Source organism: Tupaia chinensis, unplaced genomic scaffold, assembly GCF_000334495.1.
Source record: "Tupaia chinensis unplaced genomic scaffold, TupChi_1.0 Scaffold000573_1, whole genome shotgun sequence".
Taxonomy (NCBI): domain Eukaryota; kingdom Metazoa; phylum Chordata; class Mammalia; order Scandentia; family Tupaiidae; genus Tupaia; species Tupaia belangeri.
The window spans coordinates 1,474,723-1,494,443 of NW_006160087.1; the positions used below are offsets into that span (position 1 = coordinate 1,474,723).

The 19,721-nt window shown below is 53.4% G+C and overlaps 1 protein-coding gene across 1 annotated transcript in view; it reads left to right on the forward strand.

The window, feature by feature from the left end:
- CSMD2 (CUB and Sushi multiple domains 2) overlaps positions 1 to 19,721 on the forward strand; it is a 565,338-nt gene that overhangs the window by 506,823 nt on the left and 38,794 nt on the right. Inside the window, 7 exon segments of the mRNA XM_027775561.1 lie at positions 459 to 653; positions 3,080 to 3,253; positions 4,372 to 4,545; positions 9,224 to 9,397; positions 10,707 to 10,895; positions 13,499 to 13,672; positions 17,307 to 17,489. Coding sequence (XP_027631362.1) covers positions 459 to 653; positions 3,080 to 3,253; positions 4,372 to 4,545; positions 9,224 to 9,397; positions 10,707 to 10,895; positions 13,499 to 13,672; positions 17,307 to 17,489 — 1,263 coding nt within the window.

Below are 19,721 nucleotides of genomic sequence, written 5' to 3' on the forward strand. Positions count from 1 at the left end.
GGGGGGAGTGAGAAATATGCCCGGGGGGGGATGGCCACACCACAGTCGCTTTTCCACCCTCCTCTCAGGATTCTGGGCAGGCGTGCACACGCACCAGCCATATTTTAAAACCACTCGGTCCAGACTCCAACCAAGCAGTCTGCCGTGTGGAACCCAGCCACCGTAACCACCATGCCACCAGCTGAAAAGCCCAGATTTCTGGCTTCCCTTGAAAAATGAAGATCTGGCCAGTGGAGCCTCCATTCTCACACATAACCCCCCCTTTCTGCCTCTCCGGCACTTCTGCGCCCCCCAGTTTGCCACATGCCCCACCCAACCCCCTTTGTCCATTTACCGAACCTGCCTGGGGACAGAGCTGCTCAGTCTCTATCAGCGCGTTGAGTCCTCCTGGCCCCGAGCTCTGGACTCCTGCGGGGCCTTCCGTAGGTGACTGGTGTCCTCCCTGCTCCCGTCCCCAGCCGTGACGTGCCCGGATGTCGGCAGCACCAGCGTGGAGCACGGCCGCTGGAGGCTGGTCTTCGAGACACAGTTCCAGTTCCAGGCCCAGCTGATGCTCATCTGCGACCCCGGCTACTACTACACGGGCCAGAGGGTCATCCGCTGTCAGGCCGACGGCAAGTGGAGCCTCGGAGACTCTCTACCCACCTGCCAAAGTAAGCCCAGGAGGCCGCGGGCAGGTCTGGCACCAGCTCCCAGCTGAGCCACCTCCCACATGGGGGAGCTGGGGCGGCAGAGCAGAAGGGTAGGGCCAGGGGCGGCAGCGTGCTCTTCCTAGACACGCCCCAAGAATCGGCCTGGAACGCCAGTTCCTTTCCTGAAGTACATGCACGAATCCACATGCCACGCCACCCTCCGTTAGCCTTACTGCACAGGTGCCAGAGACGCAGGAAGACCGCAGTGGCCCTGCCCGCCAGGAGCTCAGTCTGCTGGGAGTGTGCACGAGGCGGCGACGGAATGCCGTGTGGTGTTGTGAGACTCGCGAGGGGAGCGTGCACGGGCAGCAGGAGAGCACAGGGGACAAGCGCCCTCCGCCTCTCCTCCATTGTTAATTGATTTCCTTTGCTTTTTTGTGAGTTTTTTTCTTAAATTTCTAATTTACATATAATATTTAGTATAAGTAAGTACAGTGTGGTTTTTCAGAACAGATATTTACTGCATAATGATTATATTAGGTTCTCTAACATAATTCAAAGGTCAGGGCCCTTAACCTGACAGGTTATTAGGGAGTGCTCTTCGGATCGCCACCTGCAGCAGGGAAGAGGAGGGCAGAGACAGGGAGAGCAGGGGCCAAGGCTCGCAGAGGGAGAAGCTGGGCTCTGATGCCCTGTCTGTGAAAGCCTCAGCTGACCACCAGGAGCTCTTACAACCGGGATGACCCCTGAAACTTGTTACAAGTGGGGCACAGGGCCTCGGTATGTCCACCCTGGCCAGGTACTGGATGCAGGCTGGCCGAGGGAGCATGGTCCTGGCTGGGAGGACTCGTCAGGACGGTCTGAAGAGAGCTCAAAGCCCACACTTGTTGGCCAGCAGCAGGGGAGACGAGTCCTTTGGCCCTGAAGCGGGCTCTAGGTGGCCCCCCATAGAATCACCACCATGGGGACAGACTCATGGGACTCACAGTCAGTGCGACTGTCATGTAAGCGATGGTGAAAGGCGGAGAGAGACTAGCCTGTGGAGGAGCGGAGGGAGTCTGAGACCGGGTAGAAGGAGCGGCACCTTCCAGCACCCGTGACCCCGTATGCTGTTGTCGCGCTTACACACTGTGGTGTAGACGCCGCACTGGCATAAATCCATTGTGTGCAGGGGCAGAAGTCACAGTGTGTCAACAGCCACTCACATGTCGCGTGAGCCTGGGCTGTCAGGCCTCACCTCATGGTCCCCCGGAGGCCGTCGGCTGGGCTCTGCCGAGGACTGTGAGTCTGCCACTCGGCCCAGCAGAGCAGGCCGGTGAGACTGATCTACAGGATGTGCTCTGGGCACTGAGGAGAGCACCAGGCATCGCCACCTCTTCCTCATCACGGCGCACATTTGAACCGCTTGCGGGGTTTTTAAACATACCCACTCCTGGGCCTCACCTCTGCACATCGTGAGTCCTGGGTCTGGAAGGAGCCTGGGCATTTTATTGCCTCCTCGGAGCTTCTGGAGACACCTCCAGTTGAGGTGTGTTCTCTGCTGCTTAGTAACACAATACCAAATTCATAAAGAACGGAGGTTTATTCAGCTCATGGTTTTAGAGGCCCAAGGTCAAAGGCCTGTGTCTGGTGAGGGTCTTCTCACTGGTCAGAACTCTGCAGAGCCCAGGGCAGCTCAGGGCGTCACGTGGTGAGAAGCCGAGAGAGACAGATCATGGTGAGAAGGCGAGAGACAGATCATGGGGAGAAGGCGAGAGACAAATCATGGTGAGAAGCCAAGAGAGAGATCATGGTGAGAAGCCCCAAGACAGATCATGGTGAGAAGCCCCAAGAGAGATCATGGTGAGAAGCCCCAAGAGAGATCATGGTGAGGAGCCCCGAGAGAGATTATGGTGAGAAGCCGAGAGACAGATCATGGTGAGAAGCCGAGAGACAGATCATGGTGAGAAGCCGAGAGACAGATCATGGTGAGAAGCCGAGAGACAGATCATGGTGAGAAGCCGAGAGACAGATCATGGTGAGAAGCCAGAAGGGAGATCATGGTGCAAAGCCGAGCGAGAGATCACGTCTGTGTCCGCGTGCCTGTGCCTCTGCTCTGGTTTCGTTCTCCCCTTATAAACCCCCCTCTACTCAGTTATGGGGGTCCCGCCCTGCCGACTTTATCTCCTCTTAATCGTCTACCCAGAGCTCCACCTCCTAATCCCATAGTTAGATTAAGTTTCTACCTTCTCAATACTGTCACGACCAAACCAACACTTGAATTTGGGTCAGGAACACATTCACACCATAGCAGGACGTCACACCACGCGAGCCAGCGTGTGACCCATAATCTGGCCATGAGAGTGAGGTTAGACAGGTCTTATGTGGGTCACTATTGTTGTTTATGAGAGACAGCACGTATCTCTCCTCTCGGGGCCGGCTCTCTGAGCATGCTGTGATCCTTCCAGTTATCTCCTGTGGAGAGCTCCCCATCCCCCCCAACGGGCATCGCATCGGAACATTGTCGGTCTATGGGGCAACCGCCATCTTCTCCTGCAATTCCGGATACACGCTGGTGGGCTCCAGGGTGCGGGAGTGCATGGCCAATGGGCTCTGGAGCGGCTCTGAAGTCCGCTGCCTTGGTAAGTGGCCTCTCCAGGCCTAACCTCCTTCCCTCACACGGTGGGTCTTTCCAAACCAGGGACCTAGTCTTTGAACAGCAGCATTTAACTGATCCTATTGGCCATCTGCCCTGACTAAACTCAACTGCCTTCTCCTGGGGCGTGGGAAAGAATGAGAAGAGTTTCAAGTCTGATGAGGCCAGCTTGGAGGGGTTCTCACTTGTAGGAAAAACAGTCACTTATTGGCCCTCGTGTGGTGGTGAAGCCCAAGTTTCCACCTGTGGGGAGAGACACATTCCTTTAACACACCTCCAATACCCTTTATAGTATATATTACCAAATTTCACATATATCTATACATGTGCTAAGCAAATGACAGAAACGTGACCTGGCTTACCAAGGACAAAGTTACCATTTGCTCCAGCTCGCCCACCCCTGCCTGTGCCTTATACGCTAAGGCTCTATCTCCTCAATCCTGCCTTTAACCCCTCAGTTCCTGAAGAGGGTCCCAGGCACACAAACTGGGCAGATTGGATGGTCCGTCCGGGGGTGAGCAGCACTGCCTCCCACTGAGGCCCGTGTTGGGTCCTGTCCCAGCTTGTCTCACACAGAGCCCCTGACCTGATGGAGACGCCAGGAGTGCACTCTACCCAAACCCCGCTTCATAAGAATAGTTTGCCTAGCTACCACTCAAGGAGAAGGGAGGATGGATTTAGCCAAACCATCTGTTTTGCATAGTTGTTTTCAACACAGCTCGGCTTTGGCTGCCCCAGTGTAGACCATGGTGGGGTCTATGCAGTAGAAGCTCAGTAAATAATGGTTGATGAGAAAAAGAAGGGGAGGCTCTCAGAGGCAGGGGGTATGAACGATGATAACATTCCACCCACGTACACAGACACTAACCCTCAGAAGTGGACGGCCACTCAGGATCCTTGGGATCTGGGGTTGCCATGTGCTCCACACCATTCCTACCATGCTTAGGATTCCTGAAGTCAGTTCTGGATAGCTACTCAAGGGGAAGGTGGTTGGGTAAATTGCTCCTTTTCCCAACCATCCCCGTCTCTCCCTGTCCTGACCAAGCTCCCCTTCGTCCTCCAGTAGCTTCTATTCGATCTGTTCTCTCCCAATCCCCACCAAAGCTGGGCACTGTGGGACTCCCGAGCCCATAGTCAACGGACACATCAACGGGGAGAACTACAGCTACCGGGGCAGCGTGGTGTACCAGTGCAACGCCGGCTTCCGCCTCCTCGGCATGTCTGTGCGCATCTGCCAGCAGGACCACCGCTGGTCGGGCAAGACCCCTTTCTGTGTGCGTAAGTATGTCATCGCTCTCCCCAGCCGTGGGCTCACAGTCAACTTGGGCTTTCTCCCTTCCTCTCTTGATTAGGTTAGCCAGAGGTTCCCATATTCATTTCCAAGATGTAATAATACCTCTCTCGTTCTCGGTTCTCTGCATCATTGATTACTGCTTTCGCCTTTATTATATCCTTTGTGATTTCTCCTGGTTCTTCTCGTGCTCATTTTCTAGCTTCTTTTTTTTTCTTATTACGTTTTTGCTGTAGTGCGTGTGTTTGCACTGTGATTTTCAAGCCACCGTGTCTGGGACTTGAACCACGGCTGGCCTTGTAGAAGTCCAGTGCCTTAACCACCACACCACCTGCTGGCTCCAGGTCCCCATTTTCTAGCCTTCAAGGTGGGGATTTAATTCATGTATATTCATTCCACCATTTTTTATTTTTATCAACACAAATATTTAAGACTGAAATTTCTTCAGATCACTGCTTCATTTATGTCCCATGATTCCAATAGTGAATGTTTATTATTTATTAGAAATCTCTTATTTTGATATTAGTTTTCTATTTCACCTAGAATATTTTTTAAAGAGGTTTTTGCCTTAGGGCGCTCGCCAAAGAGAGACGGAGACCGAGTCAGTGAGAGGGAAAGTGAGAAACCACCCCTCAGGAGAGATGAACATGCCACTACTTCTTCTCCTCCTGGGATTCTGGGCACACATGCACACATGCCCAGCATGAGTTTCAAGTGTCCGGGATGCAAACCGGGGCCAGCCATGTGGGAGCCTAGTGATGTAACCGCTATACCATCTGCTGGCTCTTAGAAGATTTTTTTTTTTTTTTTGGGGAGAGATTTTCACTGTAGGGTGCGTGCACTCGCCAGACAGACAGAAAGAGACATAGAGACAGAAAGCGAGAAATCACCCCCCAGGGGGGATGGTCACGCCGCAATCCCTTCTCCTCCATTCTCCTCTCGGGATCTTGGGCACACACGCACACGCGCCCGGCGTGAGTTTTAAGCCACCGGGTCCGGGACCCGAACCCGAACCGCAGTCGACTACGTGGGAGTCCAGCGACATAGCCATTACGCTAACTGCTGGTTCCTAGAAGATTTTTAATAAAAGGATTTTTTCCTTGTAGTTGGAAGGGACTTTTTTGATCTTACGTTGTTATTCATGTCTAACTTCATTCAATTGTATATTGTTTTTTTGTTTGTTTGTTTTTGTTTGTTTTTGGAGAGGTTTTTGCTATAGGGCATGTGCGCTCGCCAAAAAGACAGAGAGAGAGAGAGACAGAAAGCGAGAAATCAACCCCAGGGGAGACGGCCACGCCGCAATCCCTTCTCCTCCATTCTCCTCTCGGGATCTTGGGCACGTGCATGCACACGCACACGCGCACGGCGTGAGTTTTAAGCCACCGGGTCCGGGAGGCGAACCGCGGTTGACTACGTGGGAGTCCAGCGACATAGCCATTACGCTAACTGCTGGTCCCTGCATTTCTAATTAATAGAATTTACTGGTGCATTCTCTGTGACCTCATATTTGGCCAGTTGTTATGAATGCTCCATGCACACCTGAGAAGAAAGGGTCTTCGGTATAACTTTCAGTAAATACTCACCCGTATCGTTTAAACCTCCATTCTCATTACTGGTAGCCGACTGGCCCGTTTTGCTCTGGGAGATGTTTACAGTTTCCTGTTATTAGTGTGTCTCTATATTTCCTGACATTGCCTCTCTTTTTGCTACATAAAGGTGGTTGCTATGTTACTATTACGTCTCCATTGCAAATAGTGGGGTTTAGCCTTGAAAACTGTCTTCTTCACCACTTTCAACACTTGTTAGCTTGACTGTTACTTCGCATGGTACTGGGCTTACAGTCCCTGCTTTCATCCTTCAACCTGGGACGGCTGTGACCATCCATTGATCTGAGCTGTTCCGAATCTCGGGAATCAGCTATGACTCTTAATGCAGCAGAACGTTGAACGTTGCCTTCCTTCATTTAGGAGGTCAGCTGAATTCGTTCACACGGATTGATGTGTCTAATGTTTCCTCTTTTTGATTTTTCATTTGCCATAGGGCACGTTTGCTCACTGGAGAGAGAAAAAAAAGTGATAAGCATTTCGCCAGAGGGGATGACCATGCCGCAGTCCCTTCTCCTTCGTTCTCCTCTTGGGATTTTGGGCATGCATGCACACGTATCTGGTGTTTTTAAGCTGCTGGGTTCAGGACTCAAACCATGCAGTCAGCCAAGTGGGTCCCCGTTGCCATAATCACCATGTCACTGGTTAGCCCAATGTTTGCCCTCATCCTGTCAACTTTTATGTCATTATCATCTGTAAAATATTTACCATATTTATCTGCTTGATGTATTTTCTCTGCTGTTTCTTATTTTCATTTCTTTTGGTATTTAGGAAAGTTTGTATCTTCATTTTGTTGTTTATTTTTGTACTTAATAACATTTTAATGCTGTCACCCACCTGTTTTCTTATTTAACCTTTATTATCCATTTTGAAATTGTGTGTGTGTGTGAGAGAGAGAGAGAGAGAGTTTCTAGAAACGGTTTCACAATTCTCCAGCCTCCCACTTCCAAGTGGCTGGAAGTACAGTGTATGCAGGTTACGGGGGAGGCCAGGCCCACCATGAACCCAGGCCTCCCATGAGCCCTCACTCCGCCGTGTGGCAGCCTGCAGGGTGTGCTGCCTTGACTGGGCCTGGCTTCTCGGACTTCAGTGGCATACTCTGACTCTCATCCGCTGGCTCCCCAACACCAAACGAGCCTCCCTCCCATCCTCTCCCCTCCTTCTCCTTTCAGTTTCCGTAGCGTCATTTTCATGCTGTCTGTTACTGTTCTGCCCGCCTCTCGCACTTCGATTTCACTCCTCGAGTACAACTGAGCGCAATAAACACTCACCAGTGCTGCTGGGGCGCTTCCAGCTCCCCCTCGGCAGGGGCAAGCCCAGTCTCTAGGAGGCGCCTCAGAAAGATCCTTTACAGACACTGTATCATCCAGGTTCTCACGTGTGCTTCTGCACCTGTCTCGAAGGACAGCGGGTTGGATGTGAATCCACCATCACTATTTATTCCTTTGACTCTCTTAGAAGTGCTCCTCCATTGTCATTTTGCTTTGCGTGTTACCTTCTTTTCTCTTGTACTTTGCTTTTTTAAAACATTTGGGGGCCAGCAGGTGGCGTGGGGATTGAGGTGCGGGACTCCCACATGGCTGACCACAGTTCAAGTCTTGGACCTGGCAGCTTACTTTCTCACTTTCCCACTCTCTGTCTCTGTCTCTCTCGGGTGATCGCACATGCCATATTGCAAATATTTAAAAACAGTAATAATAAAATTAAATAAACAATTTTTAAAATGTGTTCATTTCTTCTATGAGAGAGACAGAGAGACACACAGAGACAGAGAGGCAGCCATATCAGATCAGGGGCACATGTGCATGTGCCCAGTGCACTCAAGGAGGTCCCAGGATGTGAACCTAGGACCTTTCCCTATGGGTCCAGTTGCATTACTGCTGCGCCTCTGCCTGCCCTCACCTTGCCCTTTTTATTGGGTGTATTTAAGACACAAACTTGCAGGGAGCAGGTAGAGCCTCGCCGGTGAAGGAGTTCACTGTGAAGGGGAAGCCCCTATACAGTCACGCTGGAGGGGAGACCTGAGGGTGTGCGGGAAGGAGCCGAGGACTATGGAGTGGCCATGGCAGGCAGAGACCAGCGGGTGCAATGCCCTGGGCAGGAGCTTGTCCCACGAGTTCAAGGAACCCCAGGAGACCCGCGGCCGAGTGGGGCGACCTGCAGCAGTGGGAGCAAACAAGGAGAGCAGGGACAGAAGAGGCAGCAGGCGCCACGCGGCCCAGGCCCTCCGCTTCCTGAACAAATCTGTAAACACAGCAGTGTGGGCGGAGGCCGAAACATCACCTCTGCTCTTAACAAAGACCAGCTGGATAATGGGGCTCAGCGTGGGAGCCGCTGGGGCCTGCTACCTGAACCCCAGAGTGAACGGGATTCAGCCACCCCGTTAGAGGCAGCTCCACCCCGGGGTAAGGGCCCCCAGTATTGGGGGAGTGACGAGAACGGCTCCTGCTGGCTGCTGGGCCCTGAGGGAGGAGGCAGCTGGGCGGGTGTGCTGGCACCTTCTTCCCCGAGAGCACAGGTCCCTCCCTGGGCAGCCCAAGTAAGATGGCGCAGAAAAGGGCCGGGAACTATGGCCGCACAGCCTTCCTGTGGGAGGGGTGGCCGGGGCTGCCCCCCAGCAGCATGGCTCCCCGCAGTGGCCTGGGCCACGGGTCCAGCGTGGTGACAGAAACCACACCAGGCTTGGTTGTCACCTCTGACCCCGCTAAGGCTGGCCAGGAGCGAGGATGGGTCCGAGTCAGCTGCGGTGGGCCTCGGGCTGCCCAGATATGAAGGCTGGAAATGGGGAGCCCCCGCAACCAAAGGCAGACAAAATGCAGAGGACTGGCCATCCGACCACACGGAACACATCCTTGCCCCAGTGCCCCGTGGGAAGCCAGGGTGATTTCTCTCGAGTCGTCCCATCCCCATGGCGGTTTCAGGAAATAAAGGTTTCACAGCAAAAGACACTGAAGTTAGGCTAAGGGCTGAACTTGGCTGATGAGCAGGAGCGTGCCAGGGAGAAGAGGCTGGCTCCGGGTGTGGAGTGAGAGGTGTTACCTGTCTTCTGTTTTGGTTACAGCAATTACCTGCGGACACCCAGGCAACCCCATCAATGGCCTCACTCAGGGCAACCAGTTTAACCTCAACGACGTGGTCAAGTTTGTTTGCAACCCCGGGTTTGTGGCTGAAGGGGCTGCTAGGTCCCAGTGCCTGGCCAGCGGTCAGTGGAGTGGCGTGCTGCCCACCTGCAGAAGTGAGTAGCCTCTCCCCTCCCACGCCGCTGCCTCTGCCCTACCACCCAGCTGTCACCCAGGAGCAGGGCAGAGAAGGGTCGGGAGTGGGGACTTTCTCAACCCGAGATACAGCTGTGTAAACTTTCATCATGGATTGTATAAGAAAGTGTAACTTAGTTTCATCCTTGAAGTATTTTTCTTTACATTTCCAAGAACGAGTAATTTATCATCATCCTATAAACCCCATTATTTAAAACAAATAGAAGTTTATTTTTCTCACCTAAGCAGAAGATCTAGAAGTAGTGCTATTTCTGTAGCTGTTCAGTGAGGTCAAGAGCAACATCTTGGTTTTCCCTCATGACTGCAAAGTGGCTGCTGCAGCTCCTTTAAAATCATACTCAATAGTGCTCTATTCTTGATGAAAAAAATTGTAAGACCACAAGGTTGGAATACAGATAAAAAGCCAGGAGTCTAAGGTTTGAAATGAATGGGATGGGGATGAGAAGGCAGAGAAAGGAACCACAGACTGAAGAGGAAATAATAGACAAAAATCTGACCCCCTTTGGACTATCTAGGAAAGAGTTTCCCAACTATTTTAAAGGCTTATCAAGATAAAGAATACCTGCCCTGACTACCTCATGTGGTGAGTATGAGCCTCAGGTGAAGTGATAGATGCCAAGGTGTTTTGGAAGCAGAGGCCGAGACCATGGGTTATGAATTATACCATCGTTTTTCTAAACCCTCACTCTGGAACTTTTCAGTTGAGCTGCTTTTGAAACACTTGAACATTTTAAAGTCAAATTGGTCCCCCAGGATATTAATGTCTCCCTGAAATACTCATAAAAATGATTAAAACAGTTTTCGAAAGAGCTCGCCCTGCTCAAGTCAGCTCAGCTGTGTGGGTTTACGATCGACAAGTTTTGCTATGGTGGACACATGGGGACAGGGACCGGGCACACAGAGGTGGGGCAGTCTCGCCCTCCAGGGACGCAGGTACCCAAATGAATCCCAGTCTAGCCTAGGCGTCAGCAGTAGAGGTTTGTACCGGGGAGCATTGGGGAGGAAGGGGAGCCAGCCCGGGAGGAGGTGGGAGCTTCTCTGAGGAGGTGCTGTCTCGCTGGACGCAGAGGGTCCACCTGTGGCCCAGGTGCCCCAGGCTGGGCAGAAGCGCAGCAGCCCCAGGGCCAGCCCCCTTCCCACGCAGGATCTGCGCCATCACCTCGTTTGGGCCGAGCGCTCGCTGCGCTGGGACTCCTGAATCCTCGTGTAGGAACTTAAGGAAGCCCTCACACCCAGGTCTCTGCCTCTAACCATCCCGTCCCGCTGCAGTCCTCAACTGTACGGACCCGGGGCACCAGGAGAACAGCGTCCGGCACGTCCACACCAGCGGCCCGCACGGGTTCAGCTTTGGCACCACCGTGTCTTACCAGTGCAGCCACGGCTTCTACCTGCTGGGCACCCCGGTGCTCAGCTGCCAGGGGGACGGCACGTGGGACCGCCCCCGCCCCCAGTGCCTCTGTAAGTAGACGCCGCCCGCTCAGCGTGACTCGCGGGGCGGTGCGCGTCGGAGAACAGGCCTCCCCTTTGCGTGTGTGTGGTGTGCACGTGTGTGTGCGCCTGTGCGTGTCCTACGTCACCGTGACAGTCACTGGGGCTGTCCCCGACGGTCAGAGCCCTTCTGAGCCTTGGGTGGACTCGTCCTCCTTGGCTAGAAGCCCGTCGCCTTCCTCTCTGGCCCTGCCGCCAACCTCTCCCGCCTTCGGGCTCCCTTCCCTCAGGACGCCAGCTCCACTCACCCCGCCTTGCCTTTCCAGAAGCACAGCTCAGGAGCCCCTTTCTCCTCTGAAAGACTGACACACACAGGCCCCAGGCTCGGGCAGACCGGCCTGGATTGGAATTAAGCTGTGTGGGTTAGAAGACATCTACTAACCCGCAGAGGCTCATGGTCTTCATCCACAAAAATAATGCCAACCCCTACTCCACAGGGTGCTTGGAGCATGAAATGGGAAGATCCGTAAAAAGTACCAGGACAGTACATGGCATGTCGTAGCCACTCCATGAACAGTAACCGCATTGACTGTTATCAGGAGAAGCAGTGGCGACATGCGAAAAGGGGGCGCAGGGCTGTCGAGTCGACCTCTGGCTGCCACCCTCACGTCCTATGAGGAAAGCAGCCCCCTGTCTCCCGTTGGCGGGTTGTATACCTGCTGCAGGCCCTCCGGCCCAGGCGTTTCCTGACACACTTGTGCCACCAGGAATGAGGAAATGAGTACAGCTGCTCGCACCCATGTCTCCCTGGCTCAGGCCCAGCATGGCCGTCCCACCCCATCCATGACTGACAGATTGTTTGGGGCTGGAAATGGACAGCAACCTATGTACCCAAGGTGTCAGCTTGAGGGTCAGAGCCCTGGCGCCTTCAAATCGTTGTGTCTTCCAGTGACGTGAAGCTTTTGTTATAAAAAGTGACCCAATCTATATATTACGTTTTTATCCCCAAACCTATTTTATCTGATGCTAGTATTGGCCCTGAGGGGCAGGCAGGTGACCTGGAGGGTAAGGCGCCAGACTCCCACATGGCTGACCGTGGTTCAAGTCCCAGACCTCCCGGCTTGCTTTCTCACTTTCCCTCTCTCTTTCTCTCTGCCTCACTCTGGGGAGCATGCATGCCCTACAGCAAATTTTAAAATAATAATAAATTAATATTTTTAAAATATTGACATCGATATAATTAACATATGATTACATTGATATTTTTATAACCAGCTTCCTTAATATTTGCATAATTTTTCTCTAAGCTTCTGTCATAGGGCACATTCACTCACCAGAGAGAGAGAGAAAGTGAAACCTCCTCCCGCAGAAGGGAGTGGCCACGCCGCAATCCCCTTTCCTCCCAGGACTTTGGGCGTGCACACACATGTGCCCAGCAGGATTTTTAAGCCACCAGGCCTGGGAGCCCACCACAGCCAGCCTGGCGGGAGGCGAGTGCCTTAACCCCGTGCCACTTGCAGGCCCCTGCGTGATGCATTTCTTATTTTACTTCTAGCCGGTCTGTATGTAAAAGCATGTCATTTTGATGTTTAGAACTTACGTGAGGACCTTCCATTCCTTCCATTGGGAGTTTTTCGTTTGTTTTGGGCTTTGGCCATAGGACATGTGCACTGCCGAAGACAGAGCGGGGTGGGGTCACCCCCGGGGACGGCCGCACCGCAGTCCCTTCTTTTCTCGGGACTGGCAGACACACACATGCAGCGAGCGCGCTTTCCAAGCCGCTGGGTGTGGGACTCAAACTGCACAGTTGGCCTTGTGTGACCAGCGCCTCAACCACAGCGCCATCTGCTGGCCCCAGCTGGAAGATACAGAGCATTTGCGTTTCGCTTTTTTTTCTTAGTGAAATATGATTCACATACCGCAAAATTCACTCAGAAGCTTACAATTTTGTGATTTTGGTATGTTCACAGTTTTACAGCCACCTCTGCTACCTACTTTCAGAGCATTTTCATCACCCTAAAAGGAAACCCTTCAGCAATCACCCCACTACTCCTACTCCCCCCAGCCCCTGAAACCTCTGGTCTCTGTTCTTCCCTGTTCGAGTCTGCCTGTTCGAGTCTCTGTCCTGTCCCTGCGGGTCTGCCCCTTCTAGTCCCCGTCCTGTCCCTGCGGGTCTGCCTGTTCTACTCCCCTTCCTGTCCCTGCGGGTCTGCCCCTTCTAGTCCCCGTCCTGTCCCTGCGGGTCTGCCTGTTCTACTCCCCTTCCTGTCCCTGCGGGTCTGCCCCTTCTAGTCCCCGTCCTGTCCCTGCGGGTCTGCCTGTTCTACTCCCCTTCCTGTCCCTGCGGGTCTGCCCCTTCTAGTCCCCGTCCTGTCCCTGCGGGTCTCCTGTTCGAGTCTCTGTCCTGTCCCTGTGGGTCTGCCCGTTCTGGACATTTCACGTAGACGGAGTTGTGACCTGGCGGCCGGCACTGTCTGCTGCTTCCTGGTGGCTGTTCCAGCAGAGACTGGGTTCAAGAGACACCGAGGGGCTCCCTTGTTCCCTGCCTCGTGTGCTGGAAGGATCCCGGGGAATGCCGTGGGATGACGACTCACCCTGGGTGCAGCTGCCGAGGTGTTTGTCCCTCCCCACAGTGGTGTCCTGCGGCCACCCCGGCTCCCCGCCGCATGCCCAGATGTCCGGAGACAGCTTCACGGTGGGAGCCGTCGTGCGCTACAGCTGCACGGGCGAGCGAACTCTGGTGGGAAACGCCACCCGTATGTGCGGGCTGGACGGACACTGGACCGGCTCCCTCCCCCACTGCTCAGGTAAGGAGCAGGGCACCAGGGGAGGTGGACAGGCTCCAAGGAGCGAGCGTGGCCGATGGGTGGGAGGGAATCCGACCTTCGAGCCCCTAGCCTTCCCTCCCACACAGAGAGCACAGCGAGAAGAGGGCGCAGCCCGATGGAGCCCTACCGGGGAGCCCTGCTTCCTCTCCAGGCAGCTCTGGCTGAGCCCGTACAGCCAAGGCCCTGCAAAGCGAGGAAGGCTCCACTCTGAGGGGCACCTGTAGGCAGAGTCCCGTCAAGACACCTGCTCCCCGAATTCCTGGGAGCAGCCCGAACCTTCCCGTTGATCAGCTCAACCCTAATCCCTGCCGGTTCTTGTCTGGTGTCAGACGCCAGCCCCAGCCTGCTTGGCTTTCTCTTACCATTGCCCTCCCTCGTTGTCCTATGTCCCGGCTGCCTGGTGGGCTCAGTCTCTCTGAGGGCACTAGCGAGTGTGGGCACCGCCGAGCCTCTCGTGTCCCTAGTATCCAAGGCAGAAACTCATTCCTCAGCTCATAAAGCAGACACCGCATTGGAAAGTGAACTGTCCACCAACAATAGAAACCACCAAGCTAAGAAAATTAGCATCCAGGGGCCAGCAGGTGGCATCGTAGTGGACTCCTACATGGCCGACCGTGATTCGAGTCTTGGACTTGGCAGCTTCAAATGCATGCGGGACACGTGTGCATGCGCACCCAAAATCCTGGGGGGGAGAATGGAGGAGAAGGGATTGTGGCGTGGCTATGCCCCCTGGGGGGTGATTTCTCACTACTCCCGCCCCGTCTCTCTCCAGCAAACATACACGCACACACTATGGCGAAAACCTAAAAAATAAAGTTAGCACCCTGCAGCTTTGTCTTCTCCGGGGTGAGCCTGCCTGGCTGGCCCAGGAGGGTCCCACATAGGACCTCGCCCTCAGGCTGCGTGAGCAGCTTCATGTTCCTCGGGGACCCCCTTGGCTTTGAAATGAACCCCCGGCCTTTCCCATGCCTGATCCTTCCTGGAAATGGAATCTCAGCCCCCCCCACACAGAAGGGGAAGTCTTCTCCTTGATGTAGACCTCACCCATAGCGTGTGCGGCCGTCCTTGCAGTCTGAGGTTCCCAGATGCGCCTGTCTCCCCAGAATTTCGAACAGGGCCAGAATGTTGAGCCAGATATTTGTTAGGTCTCCCTGGAGGAGGGTTCTAAAACCATGGTTCAAAGGGCTGTCGGCTGCCCAGGACAAGCCGGACACTTCGCCAGATCTGTATGACCACCTGGAGCTTCGGCCTGCACCCGTAACTCCTTCATCACCTGATTCATGGGCAGGGCAGGACTAACATGAGCCATGAGGACTCAGCAGCCCAGACTAGAGGAAGGCGTGCCACCTGGGCCCGCCCGCTTTCTGTTTGGAGCTCTGGTGGAAGGGCGTTGGGGAGGACGGCTGGGGTCCTGGGTACCACCGAGCAAGCCCAGGAGGCAGAGGCGTTCGGAAAGGGCGAGCCAGGCACGCAGCCCCCATCCCTTCGGTGGTAGTCCCGTGCACGAAGCGTTGTTTGATGCAATCCCATTCGTCTCTTTTGGGTTTTGTCGTCCATACTTTTGAGCTCTTGTTTAAAAACATCTTCACCCGGACCAATGTCCTAATGCATTTCCACTGTGCTTTCTCCTAGTAATTTCATGGTTTCAGAACTTACACAAAGGTCTTTAGTCTGTTTTGAGTTAATTCTTGTACATGGCGAGAGCTAGGGGTCTAGTTTCTTCTTTTGCATATGGACATCCAATTTTCTCAGTATCATTTATTAAAGAGACTTTTTCCCTGATGAATGTTCTTGGGACCTTTGTCAAAAAAAAAAAAAAAAAAGTTACCTATGTGCACCTGGAAAAAAATAAAAACAGTTACCCATGTGCACGTGGACTCATTTCTGGGTGTTCTGTTTCTTTGGCCCATGTGTCTGTCTTTGTGCCAATACCATGCAGTTTGGGTTATTATCGCTTCATAGTATATTTTGAAGTCATGTTGTATAATGCCTCCAGTTTTGTTTTTTGTTTTGTTTTGTTTTTCTCAAGAAAGTTATACCAACAAATGAACTGGGCACTAAAAGACAAGTATGTTCTCACTTGTAAGTAAACACTCAAAGATTTGATCTCGTAGAAGTAGACAGTGAAACGGTAGCTGCCAGAAGCTGGGGAGGAAAGGGGTTGAGGAAGAGGGAGAACCTGACTGACAGATCCGAGAGCACAAGTCGCAGGTGGTCGGGTTCTAGCAGCCCATGGCTCGGGACTGACTGTAGTTGGGGACAAGTCAATGCGTAGTTCAAAATAGCTAGAGGAGAGGATTTCGAATGTTCACGAAGTACCGATGGCTGAGACGGTGGATAGGTTTATGGCCTAGATTTGATCATTACTGTGTTCACATATTAAAGAAAAAGCAACACTGTACCCCATAAATACATACTATTATATGTCAATTGCAAAGTAGAATAACAATTTTTGAGAGATTTTTGCTGTAAGGCCAGATAAATGCAGGGACGTAGTAAGAGACAGAACAAAGCGAGAGTGATGTAAGAGAGCCTTTCTCCAGGGCACGTGCGTTTTGCATAATCGTGAGCAGGGAATTCTCACTGAAAGCCCCAGGTTGAATCACTTAGCATTTTTTTCTAAGTAAGAACTTCGTTAAAATCTTCTCAGCTATTTTAAAATACATGTATCAAGAGATACAATACCCAATTGTTATTTGTTAATTTAAAGTAACGGGGCTGGCCCTGCAGTGTCCTGGTTAAGCATTATGGGAGCCGGTCCCTCACGACCCACCATGGTTTGAATCCCAGCCCAGCAGCTTGAAAACCACGCAGGACACGTGTGCAGGCGTACCCTGAATCCCAGCAGGAACAAGAAATGGAGGAAAAGGAATTGTGGTGTGAGCATGTCCAAGAGGCTATTTGTCCTCTCTTTGATGAGAGAAATAAAATATAAATTAGTGAAAGTATAAAACAGATAGTTATTTTTGTAAATATAAAGGCCCAGGATCAAGCTTGAAGCTGGGCCGTCCAGAAAGCAAAGGCTGGCTGAGCAGTTTGAGCTTCATCCTGTAGGCATGGGGAGGCCAGCAGAGATGCTTCCCCTGCACAGAAATGAGGGTAGATGGCCAGTGGTTTATCGCCAAGACTTGAGGATAAAGTAGGAGGCGAATCAGAGGGAGAGCTTGGGAGGAAGGAACTCTTACTGGGAGGCTCTTGCAATAACTCAGGCAAAAGAGTATTGAATAATGAACGTCTGAGCTAAGACAGTGGCATCAAGAATGGAGAGGGCATGGCAGCAGCAGATGTTGGGGACAAGGTCAAAGGGAGGAGACAGAGATGCAGCTGGTCGGGACCTCTCAGATTCCAGACCAGCACAGGCAGCCTCCGCTTCCCTCCCGGTGTGGCTCCCAGGACGTACTTGTGACCTCAGACCTGTGTGTTCTTTGATGGTTGTGTCAATATAACGTGACAGGAGCTGTCCAGGCCACGGGCTGGACACATCCGTCTGTTGCCGTCCTCTCTCGTGGGGACCCACTGCTCCCCCTAGTGGTGGCTCAATGTCGTTCTCTCTCCTGCTCCACTCCCTTTCTTCCATGCTAAACCACAGGGTTTGTTTGGTTCTGGTCCATAGGAACCAGCGTGGGAGTTTGTGGTGACCCTGGGATCCCGGCCCATGGCATCCGTCTGGGGGACAGCTTTGCCCCCGGCAGTCTGATGCGCTTCAGCTGTGAAGCTGGCCACGCCCTCCGGGGATCGTCGGAGCGGACCTGCCAGGCCGACGGCGCATGGAGCGGCACACAGCCTGAGTGTGGAGGTAATGCGTGTGGCCCTTCTGCTTCTCCCCTGCCTGCCTCGCTCTCCCGCCCTCTGCTCCCGGCACCTGCCCTCACAGAGAACGCCCTCTGGCCCGCGCGAACCCTTGGCCTGGCACCCCGCAGCCGTCCACAGCAGCTCGTGTTTGGGTGTGCCCACAGTCCACGGCCAACCGTCGTCCCGTCCTTGTGTCCACAGGGAAGACTATAGTTAGCCCATTCCTTCACTCTCTCCCCGTGCGGTTTCCGTTCGGCAGTTATGGGCCAAGCTCTGCGGTATTGCTGGGGACACGTAGCGACAGACAGCCTGCCATGGTCTGAGTGCTTGTGCTCCCCAGCCCCCACGTGTATGTGGTGAAGCCAAGCATCAGGAGATAGCGCTGGGGCTCTGGGGGTTCCTAGGTCACGTGGGCAGAGCCCTCCTGAATGGGCTTAGTGCCCTTCTAAGAGAGTCCCGGGGAGCTCCTTGTTCCTGCTGCCCTATGAGAACACAGCAAAAGGGGGCCATCTGTGAACCCGAGGCAGGCCCTCACCAGACAGAGAATCTGCCAGTGCCTGGACCGGGGACTTTCCAGCCTCCAGAACTGTGGGAAGTAAGTTCCTGTTGTTGGTAAGCCACCTGCCCAGTCTGTGGCTCTTGGGTACCGCAGCCAGAGTGTACCGAGACAGATGCCTCACGGCCTCAGAGCTCACAGTCTAGGGGAAGAGGCTGTTCCAAACGTCCAAAGTGCCAAAAGAAATACAAATTCAGTTTTAAGAAAGCCTTTCAGGGACCAGCAGTTAGCATAATGGCTATGTCGCTGGACTCCCATGTAGTCAACCATGGTTCGTGTCCCAGACCCTATTGCTTAAAACTCACGCTGGGCACGTGTACGTGCATGCCCAAGATCCTGAGAGGAGAATGGAGGAGAAGGGATTGCGGCGTGGCCATCCCCCCGGGGGGTGATTTCTCGCTTTCTCTCTCTCTGTCTCTCTGTCTGTCTTGCGAGCGCAGGTGCGCTATAGCAAAAACCTCTTCAAAAAAAAGAGAGAAAGAAAGAAAGCCTTTCAAAGAGCCAGCAGGTGGCATAGTGGTTAAGGTGTTGGATTCCCACACAGCCAACCACCATTTGAGTCCCAGACCCGGCGGCATGAAAATCACACCAAACATGCGCAAAATCCCAGGAGGAAAATAGAGGAGAAGGGATTGCAGTGTGGTCAACCTCCCCAGGGAGTGATTCCTCACTTTCCATCTCTCCGTCTCTCTCTCTCTGGCAAGCACACGCCCTGTGGTAGGAACCTAAAACATGCATATATATAGTAAAAACCCTTTCAAAGTAATCTTGCTCCCCAGTAATGTTTTCTAAGATAGTGCCAACAGGGAGAATTAAACTTTTCCAAATATTCCTAAATTTCTGGGGAAAATATCTTTTTATAAAATAGCTCCAGATTCCTACATTTTTACAGTTCTTCTACAGACCTTCCTAGCTCTCTGTAAAATACAGCCTAGGAAGCACTCTCCGACTTAGACAGCCAGTTCAACAGCTAAGGTCAGGTGAGGAGGGAAGAGAAAGGAGCCTGGGAGATGGCACCTGCCGAGGCAGGGCTTGGCTGGAGAGGGAGGGTGTGCCTGCCAGGCGGCACTGAGGGCCCCTGAGGGCGGGGAGTGTGACTCGCAGTGAGAGCCCCTGTGAGGCTGTGCCCCACGTCGCTACACAGACACGGCACCGAGTGGACAGTGCACTGGACTCAGGGCTGGCACGTGAGTGACAACTGACAACTGGCACGTGTGGCAGGGAGATGAGGGGGTGTGCAAGGCACAACTGTGATGGGTCGTGGCATGTAGGGGTCACCGAAAACGCAAGTCATATTTTCCTGTTTTTCTATGCAAAAGTGCATCATGACTTTTCCAAGAACCCAGCAGCTGGAAGACGGAGTAGAGTAAGAGGAAGAGAAGAGGTGGGCAATCTGTGAGTCACCGGTCCCCACAGGACCAAAACCACCTGGGAGGGAATCCCAGCGGGAGTGAGCTGAAGAGAGAAGAGGCCGGGGCTAGAGAGGGCGGCTGGGCACTGGGACTGTGGATCCCAGCCCTGCAGAGCAGAGGGACACGTGCGGACCTAATCAGGGACAGCTGTGCAGGGAGTGGCAAATGGAGCCACAGCCCGAAGTCCCGCCTTTCCTGGGACTGTTGGCAAACTTAGTTTCCGTGGAATGTGGTCGGCGTGGCAGGGTAGCTCAGTGTAGAGGAGAGG